The following is a 9,931-nucleotide window of genomic DNA, read 5'->3' on the forward strand; positions in this document are numbered from 1 at the left end:
AGTACTGGGTATTATGAGACCAAACTGATGCCAAACTTTTCAACAAGAAATAGTAATTTTCTTTCTTTCCTCCCTTCCTTCCTTCCTTCTTCCCTCCCTGTTTGTTTGACAGAGAAAGAGCACAAGCAGGGGGAGCAGCAGGCAGAGGGAGAGGGAGAAGCAGGCTCCCTGGCTGAGCAGGCAGCCCGATGTGGGGCTCCATCCCAGGACTCCGGCATCATGACCTGAGCCAACGCAACACGCTAAAGACTGAGCCACCCAGGCGCCCCAAGAAACAGTAACTTTAAACCCGTATTTACCAAGTCCTATTACAGGAGTCCCCCCGTAATGGTACTTTGCGTTTTGGAAAATGCTTAGTGAATAAAGTTCACTACCAAGGGCAAACTGCAAAGTTAAGAGAAATCCCAGAAGCCACTTATGGTGTCGTCTCATCATTCTATTTCTAAAATGGACTCACCCTAGCAGAATCTAAGTTTCTCGAAGGCAAGAAACCCCGGAGCCTACGAAAATTAATGGCACATAGCAGACCCTTTGTAACAGCTTCAAGCGAACTAGTACATATTCCAGTTCTTCACTACTACCATCCTAATCCCTGATCGAATCATCTCTTTCTTGTACTACTGAAAAGCCTTCTAACGGACCTCAGTTGTTGCTCCATCGGTCTGTTCTTCAAATAACTATAAAAATTATTTTTCTTCAAATGTGAGGTTAAGTCCTTCCGAAGGCTTCCCATCACACTGATCACACCTGCCATTTCCCAGCGCCAGGCTCCCGCTACTTCTACTTTCCTCCTGAACCTCAACCAGCCCCGCTCCTCTGTGCCTCTGCGGTTCTCGGGCCCTGAAATCCTCTCCTGCGGCTCGCGGCAGGCTGGCGCCTCCTCCCGCTTCTGACCACCTCCCACACAACCGCTTATCACATTTAACTGGTTTTTTTCTTGACATTATCAACATGTGAAATGATCCTGGGGGTGTTTCATTAAGTGTTGATTTATCTTCCGCCGTCCCCGTGAGGAATCTATAAGCATGTTCCGCTTGTTTCCCTCCAGTCGAGAAATGGTCGAATTACTCGAACACCACCCTCCGCGCGATTTCCTGATCTTTTTAAATTGGGACAGACACCGGGACCCAGGGATGATCGCGATTACCCGGAAGAACGTCCCAGGCCCGCCCCGCCACGAACCTGACTCCACTTCCGCTGCCCCCCAGCCAGCCTCCGCCCGCCCTTCCGCACACCTGTTTCCGCTTTTCTAACACTAGGGAGACGCTTTGTTAGGCCGGACCGTCTCTCCTCCCTGCCTGTCCCGCCCACCTGCCGTTTACCTGATTGCTTCTCGGCTTCCGCCAGGAGGCGCGCCTCCAAGGGTCGGGCCTCAGCCTCTGCCACTGACTTCCTCAGTACCCCCAGCACGGTCTCTGGGGGCAAGTCGACCAGTTGCTCCCATACGGACTCCGTGTAGAAGTCCACCGTATGTGCATTGGAAATGGACAGGGCTTTCCTCAGGAACTGCAGCAACTCCTGCAACTTGGCACGCAGCGCGAACAGGTCCTGGGTCACTGGGAGCGGGAAAGAAGCCGCCATAACGCTCACCCTCCGGGGCTGTAGGTGGCGCAAACGTAGCCGCAAGGCAAGGACTCGGTCGTAAGTAACAAAGACCGAAGGAATAGAACTCCGATTTGGACATTAGTTGGGTGATGGATTGCTTTTGTCTCATGACGTATTTTAGCAGCGTCGGTTACGTTTTTCTGGCGACTTGGTTGGTGTGCCATGGCGCCGATAAGGCGGTTAGCCGAGTGGTCAGCAGAGGATTTGGGGATGCGTAGCCAAGGAGTTTGTTCGGTCGGACTCAAGAATAAGAATGTGAAGCAGAGGACTTGGCGATCTAATCACCCGCAGGCCTTCGTGGGGAGCGTTCGCGAGGGTATGTAAGAAGACAGCCTTTTACAAATCTTAAGGCCTGCTAAATTATAGGATACGCTACCCGCCGAAGCAGGGAAGAAGGATTTAGGAACCAGACCCGGCCCCGCTTAGGGCAGAGGAAGCCGTTCTTAAACCCGCTGAAGCCGTGGGCTTCCCAGAACTGTGAATGGGAGGAAGAGTTAGTGTTGCTAACTAATTCTTTTAAGTGTCTCCCTCGACTTAACCCCATTCTTAATCAGAATTATTTTTCTCTAGAGTTTTCCGGTGAAACCGTAAGCGGAGACTCTATGGTTCCAAAGCATTCCAGTCTTTTATTACTGATCTTTGCTTCGCTTTAGTTTGTTTTTGTCTTGCTGTCAGCAAGTTCCCTTGAATTCCATTTGGGCTGTATAAGTCTTAAGTAAGTTCAACTTTTTCATAACTGCTAGCTGTCTAGAAAACCATAGACCATCTCTCTTGTAGGAATTACTTTAGAAAATAAGTCGTATAGTGTTTCTCTAAGGTAAAATTATTGATATGAGGGTGTTTTTTTTTTTAAGTATTGAAGATGAGGATTAACTGTTTTAGGTGAATTAAAGAATTTGTTTTGACTTTGGGTGCGGTAAATTGGATTTGTGCAACACTAATCATTTTCTCTTCTTTGGGCTTATCACTGAGCGTGCATGACTGATGTTAACCAGGTGTTTTTGAAAAGGACCAACATACTATCTTTCCGTTACCTTAAGCTTGTTTTCTTCAAATGACCTTTTAAAGCAAATTAGTGTAATTCTAGCTTCTGAATGTGATGATGTAAGAAATTTTCCTTTTTAAACTAACAGCTACATTGTTTTATGCAGTTTATTTTCTGAGAAAGTAATTTATGGTTGACACTCTTCAATAGGACAAGGCTTTGCATTCCGAAGAAAGCTGAAGATTCAGCAAAATTACAAGAAATTGTTATGGAAGGAAAAGAAGGCCCAAACCTCACAGGAATCCCAGTTCACAGACCGATACCCTGAGCATCTGAAACATCTTTATTTAGCTGAAGAGAAAAGACTCAGGAAGCAACTTAGAAAAGTTGAACAGCCTTTATCAGAAGAACAAGCTGATCAGCCTTTGGGAAAGGAACAGTGTGGCATCAACCAAGCTTTGTCAGAGTACTGTAGTTTTGAGCAGCCTCAGTCAGCAGAACAGTGTAGCACTAGAATGAAGTATGTATTGTCTTCTTTCCAAATCCTTTTTAAAGATTTGTTTATTTATTTTAGAAAGTGTGAGTGGAAGGGGGGGGAGGGGCAGAGGGAGAAAGAACCTCACACAATCTCCTTGCTGAGTGCAGAGCCCACCCAAAGTGGGGCTCAGTCTCAAGATCACAAGATCATGACCTGAGTTGAAACCAAGGCACCCAGGCACCCCTCAGATTCTTTGTTGTAGATATAAGCAGTGTTTTATGAACTAGATTATAGGACACATTATGGAATTGGAATTTTTCTTACTTAAGGAGTTACAGAAATCACAGTGGATTATGCAAAAATATTTTCAGGGAAGCTTTCTTTTAGCTTAAATGAATGTGTTAGGCTAGTTTCAGTTGATGGAAGAAGTAATGAAATTGGAATGAAAAGATCTGAGTTTTGGGTTTCAGCCTCTTGAGTATATTTAATTTTTTGGGACCATGGTTAACTCCTGTTACTAATACATGTTTAAAAAAAAAACTAACCTTTGAGAGGTATTATAATGTAGGGGTTAGTACCAGACTCTGGAGCTGGACACATATTGGTACCTGGTGTCCTCTTCTCTGAAATAGAAATGATAATAATTAGTATGTAATTCAGAGCTGCCATGTTTTACAATTCTAGAGTGTATTATTCACAGAGATCCCATGGTATCTCCGACCCATTTCATGATGTTGGGAAGTGAGTTTATTTATATAAGATACTTACAAAGGCATATGGCACGTAGGAAGTGCTTCATGGATGTTAACTGCTGCTATTAATACTATTCTGGATTTTGGGGGCGCCTGGGTGGCTCAGTGGGTTAAGCCTCTGCCTTTGGCTCCAGTCATGATCTCAGGGTCCTAGGATCAAGCCCCTCGTTGGGCTCTTAGCGGGGAGCCTGCTTCCACCCTCCTCTCTCTCTCTCTGCCTGCTGCTCTGCCTACTTGTGATCTCTGTCTGTCAGGTAAATAGATGAAATATTAAAAAAAAAAAATACTATTCTGGATTTTGTTTCCGGAGGACATAGACTTGGTCACAGTTAAAAAAACAAATGGCACAACTGTATAACACTTTGGTTTTATAAGAGCTAACTTACAAAGCTTTCTCTACACATATCTCAAGTTAAAAAACTGTTGAAACCTAAACTAGCAGAAAATCCAGCTGTTACTTGGAAGTGTAACATTTTAGTTCACTAAAATACTGTGCTTTAAAGTTGCTAACTATTTGTGGTAAAAGTAACAGGAAACAAAGCCCTAGGAAAAAGTGTAATGGACGTAAAGACAGAGACATTAAAATTTTTTCAGTAGGTTTGTGCATCATATTATTTAATAATGAATGTAAAGCTCTGGCATATCTAGAATTGTAGACTTCAGTTCTTTGGCAATCTGCAAATGTAGATTATTATTCCTGGTAATAACTGAGGTAAAGGTTAAATCATGAGACATATGAAAGTAACAGTCATATTCTTAAAGATTACTTACTTTGAGGTAAAAGCAGAAAAAAAGGCATTGAAAAAGTTAAATAGAACTGTCATAATTGGAGAAAGAGGGTAATACAGAGACAGTGAAGTCCACAGATGAAAGTTGTGCAAAGTAGGGATTGGTCATCTCTCAAATACTGTAGAGTCCAGGAAAAATAGGACTGAGACCAAGTCTTTGAATTTATGGTCTAAGTAATCATTGGTAACTTTGGAAAGATTTTAATAGATAACCCTTACTAGGATTTTGACCTTGCATCCATGTGGCATCTGAAGCCATGGTGATGGTTATGAATGGCATGGACTGTTCATTAGAGAGAGCAAACACCAGATTACAAAGAGTTAAAGAGGGACTGTGAAGAGAAAAAACAAAAGGAGGGAGTGTGAAGTGGTCATCCATGACTGAGTAGATGAATTAAGAGATGATCAAAGCGCTCTGGATTAAAGTTCATTTCATCTATAACTTCTTTCACCTCCTTCAATTTAATGCCTTTTCCAGCCTGTCATTTCTGCCATTGTGCTGGTTTCCTGTTTGTTAACATTTTAGGAGCTTTCAGGACTTTTTGTATTGTCTCTGGTTTAATATTTCTTCAAGAGTTCTCCATTTACCATTTTTTAATTATATTTTGAAAGCTGTAACTATTTTTAGCATGTTATTTGGACATTTTACTATAAGATTTTTGTTCTCCTTTTGCCAACCTCTCCTCCCTGCTCTATTACTTTGCATCACTGAGATTTTATTGTGCAAGTACTATATTTGACGTAATTACTTCATAATTTTGGTTACGTCACTTTTTTAATCCTTTGACTTACGTATCTTTATCTTTAAAAGCTCCATTACTGTTTCAAAGAAAAATAAAAAGAAAACATCGAATCAAAAAGCACAGGAAGAATATGAACAAATACAAGCTGAGCGTGCTGCTAAGAAACAAGTAAGATCTTTTAAAATACTTAACTCCTTTTTTGAAATTTATTCTAAATGTAGCTGTATGTAAAGCTGTGTCTTTTAGTATGTCCATATAGTATGTCCTGTGTAAATATTTGCTGAATAAATGAGTAGTTTGAGCAGAGCTGGAGAATTTAAACAGTCAAATTCTTTTATTGTTTATATTACTTTTGAGAAGAGATACTAGTTGGTCAAGAATGGGATTTTTTAAGATTTTATTTATTTATTTATTTGAGAGGGAGAAGGAGAGCGAGCAGAAGAGGGGGCAGTGTCAGAGGGAGAAGCAGATTCCCCACCGAGCAGGAGGCCCAGTGCTGGACTGGATCCCAGGACTCCAGGATCATGACTTAAGCCAAAGGCAGTCCCCAACCAAGTGAGCCACCCAGTAGCCCCAAGAATAGGATTTTAAAGGTTGTGAGCATATGGGGCAACATTTTTCAAGGGTATGGTCCAAGAAGTTGCACTTTTAACAACTGCCTCAAGAAATTCTTGGGGCGCCTGGGTGGCTCAGTTGGTTAAGCGGCTGCCTTCGGCCCGGGTCATGATTCCAGGATCGTGGGTTCGAGCCCCACATCGGGCTCCCTGCTCAGCAGAGAGCCTGCATTCTCTCTCCCCCTCTCCCTGCCGCTCTGCTTACTTGTGCTCTCTCTCTAGCTCTCTGTCAAATAAACAAATAAAATATAAAAAAAAAAAAAAGAAATTCTTAGTATAATAAAATTTGAGACTACTAAGGAAAGTGTAAATGATTATCATAATTTTACATTGAAATAAAAATCGGAGGGAGGTCTTAGAATAAAATATTTCTTTAAAGAGTCGATCTTGCCTATTAAAAAGCTTCCTAGATTAACAAAAAATTACCAACTTTTATTATTCAGAAACCCATAATCAAAAGTCTTTTACAAATGAGTACAATAAAATTATCCACAGCTTCAACAAAATTTTGTTTAATCTGTGGTTTTTATTTTTTGTATTGAAGGTTTATTAATCTATCACTTTAAAAAGGCTATCACATCAATCAAACTACTTTAAAAATCATACTGACATAATTTATTTTATGTGTTAGCTTTAGAATTTGTATAAGAAATCTGGAAGTTTAACATCTAAAATTCTCGTGATTATTCTTAAACTAGTAGACTAGGGTGAAGCAAAAACATTTCTCTATGTAAGTACATAGAGAAATCATAGTTAGTTACATTATATTCTTTTCTAACCAACCATCTGACATCTGCCACCTTTGTAAATAGTATACCAGATAAGGTAAAGCCCATTATACTGTAAAACATTTAGTATCTTTTTAAAATTTTCTTTATAAATACTAGGGCTATGTAGTCATGAAAATTGACAGTTTCTTAGAACTTGTAGATACTGAATGTCAGTATAAAAAGCTGTAATGCCCAATCACGAGGAATCAAAGAAGCACCCATAATAGATGGTAAGACTGTTTAATTTACTTTTTTTTTTTTTTACTTTGTTTAAAGAAACTCCAGAGAGGTAAACTAGATTGCACATACCTTAATTCATAAATAAGTTCTAGAACTTTTGTGCTTAATAAAATAAATGATGTACTGAGCCATAAGAGACCATAAGTTTGAGTGCTAATAAGACTTTGAATTCACGAGATCTAGATGTGAGACTTGCTGTGCTGAGTATTTGGGATTTGGGGCAGGTCACTTTCAGTATCATTGAGAATCAACTTCTCATCTGTAAGATGAAAGTAATGGCTTAGCATAAAAGTTTTACAAGAATGGAATATGTTCTTATGGGAAGGCACTTTGATAATTATGTTACCATGCAAATACAAGCTGAGTCATTTGGGGGCTATATGTGTTACCAGGGAAATTACAAAGCACGGTACATATTGCATTATTTAAGAACCTTCATTTAACTTTCATATTTAATTTAGTAAAATGTTCTGCATTTCCAGTAGGTTTACATATAAATTTGAATTTTTTTCTTATGCTTAAATGAATTTGAGTCTTTATCTTAGCAAGTCAAACGAACGTGATAATTCTTAATCAAAATCATAATGCCTAGCAGTGTTCTGCCTAGTGTAGAGTCAGTAAATGTTTCCTGAATTAAACCTGTCAAATGGCAAGTTAAAAAAAAAAATACCAGATATTCTGGAAGTGAAGATTTTTGTATATATGGAGTAGATAATTTTTAAAGTCTCTTCTAACTCTAGAAGATTAATTAAATGATGAAATCTTACATAAATATGCCTTCTTTCCTCTGTGCTCTAATTTTAGTTGTGTCCAAATAATTAAAAAATTGTAATAAATTTATATTACTCTATGTTACAGTATGCATTATAGTGTAAAGGCAAAGGGTACACTACTTTGGTTACAGGTAACCCCTCCCATTTTGCAAAATATAAGACAACCTAAAGCATTTGTATGGTGATAGCTATTTCAACACAATTACTGAAGTATGTCTGTTGATTGTTACTAATGGAAATTACCTATGTTAATAATTTTAGGAATTTGAGAAGAGAAGACGAGAGAGAGAAGAAGCTCAGCGGCTCTATAAAAAGAAGAAAATGGAAGCATTCAAAATACTGAGCAAAAAGACTAAAAAGGGCCAGCCAAACTTTAATTTACAAATGGAGTATCTTCTTAAAAAAATACAAGGAAAAAATTAAATCAGATATTTTCTTAATTAAGGATGAAAATATCTGCCCTCTACTGAGTTCTTTTGTATTTGTCCTGTACCTCCTATCAATTAACTAAATTTGTTAACATAAAATAGGCTGCAAAGCTGTACTAAGTATAAAATGTCCAAATATTTTTATTCTTGTGAAAGAAAATTTTCTTTGTATGCTCTACATAATATGTTTATTTATTTGCCTTTGAAGGAAGGTGGCTCAAAGAACTGAAAGAACTTCTCTATTTGAACATGTTTAATCATGTAATATTTTTGTACCATATGAAATTCAGATGAAATAAAATGTTTTGAAATTAACAGAGCACAGCTTTCAATGAATCATTACAATGAAGTGCTTACATTTAGTTATCAGCTGTTAGGGTTTTAAATTCAGAAACCTGAAGGCAGGCTACATGAATGCTGAAGCTACCTTCTACCCCCATTGTTATTACCACATGGTCTTTATAAAGTAAGAGTTTGGTGTAAGCCTTCCTTTTGGTATTTACAAACATTCTCCTAAGTGGAAGCACATAGCTTATTGGTGTCAAATCTTGAAAGATGTTGGAAACTGAGCAGGGTCACAGCAAGAAGTAAGCTTTTCAGATTCTGTGGGATCCTATTATGGAAGAATGTTGTCACTGAACATTAGCGGTGTTGTCTCCCTTGGTACCTTTGTGAGCTGAGGGAAAAGACTGCAATACTGCTTCTCCTGCCTCCTTGAGAACACTACAAAGTGAGAAGGGCTACTTTATCATCATCCCTATAATAATATTTGTACAATGTTGTATAATTAAGTTTTCTAAATGGTAGCAGATGCTGGATTAAGGTTTTAGGGAGCTCTGGCGCTCTGCTGTTTGCTTTGCATTTTAAAAAAGTGCAATAGGAGACTCTGAGGAAACAGCTTACTAAAGAAGAGGAGCTCTTTATTATGTAGAAAAACGTGACTTAGGAATTTGTAATACATTATATTGCCTCTAAAAGGAGCCAACTTAAAAACCCTAAATGTGGCTAATCAGTAAAGAGAATACATTGTGAAACAGTAACACTTTTCAACTAATTGCTGCTACAGATTGTGTTTTTCTTTTACTTCTAGACGCTTTATCAGGATACGACAAGGGAGGCACTTTATCAGGATAGGATAGGACAAGGGAGGCGATCTAGTCCTTTTGGGAGGTGAGTAAAAATTAGTTGAGTTCATTTTAAAAATGTTGAAAAAAATTTTGAGTAGCTGCTGTTATGTGCAAGGGCCAAGTTAAGGAATTAGTCTTAGAAAAGAATTCCTTCCTCCAAGCAACTTAAAAGAGCAGTAAATGCCAAATAATATCGTAGGATGAAAGTAATCTGTTACAATCAGGTAAAAAAAAAAAAAAAAAAAGTTCAGACTTCACTAGGGAAGCGCACACACAATTTCTTTCTTTTTTTAAAAGATTTTATTTATTTATTTGACAGAGAGAGATTACAAGTAGGCAGAGGCAGTCAGAGAGAGCGAGGAGGAAGCAGGCTCCCTGCTGAGCAGAGAGCCCAACGCAGGACTCGATCCCAGGACCCTGAGATCATGACCTGAGCCGAAGGCAGCGGCTTAACCCATTGAGCCACACAGGCACCCCCCACACACAATTTCTTAAAGGGCACATTCAAGGGTCCTACTTCCAAGATTTGGATAGCATCAATGGGTGCAGTAACATGTTTTAACAAAAAAACTCATGATCCTGTTGTGGTTGGTCCTCAGGACACATTTCAAGAAGTACTGGGTAAGGT

General features: G+C 39.0%; 2 protein-coding genes across 11 annotated transcripts in view; one reads left to right on the top strand and one right to left on the bottom strand.

The window, feature by feature from the left end:
• The window catches only part of METTL25 (methyltransferase like 25), a gene marked incomplete at its 5' end in the record, with an annotated part of 146,225 nt that extends 144,644 nt beyond the window's left edge, over positions 1-1,581 (bottom strand). For all 10 annotated transcript variants that reach the window (XR_014314601.1, XR_014314602.1, XR_014314603.1 and 7 more), the window contains one exon: positions 1,323-1,581. Coding sequence is in view for 3 of the 10 variants with exons in the window: in XM_082742781.1 (XP_082598907.1) it covers positions 1,323-1,581 (259 nt within the window). The remainder of the gene's footprint in view (positions 1-1,322) is intronic.
• On the top strand, positions 1,215-8,491 carry CCDC59 (coiled-coil domain containing 59). The gene is made up of 4 exons (XM_082742783.1): positions 1,215-1,921; positions 2,801-3,110; positions 5,420-5,519; positions 8,010-8,491. Exons 1-4 carry the CDS (start codon positions 1,768-1,770, stop codon positions 8,169-8,171), a joined length of 726 nt encoding a protein of 241 aa, XP_082598909.1. The 5' UTR covers positions 1,215-1,767; the 3' UTR covers positions 8,172-8,491.
• Positions 8,492-9,931: the final 1,440 nt, after the last annotated feature.

Source organism: Mustela nivalis (genome assembly GCF_964662115.1).
Source record: "Mustela nivalis genome assembly, chromosome: 7".
Taxonomy (NCBI): Eukaryota; Metazoa; Chordata; class Mammalia; order Carnivora; family Mustelidae; genus Mustela; species Mustela nivalis.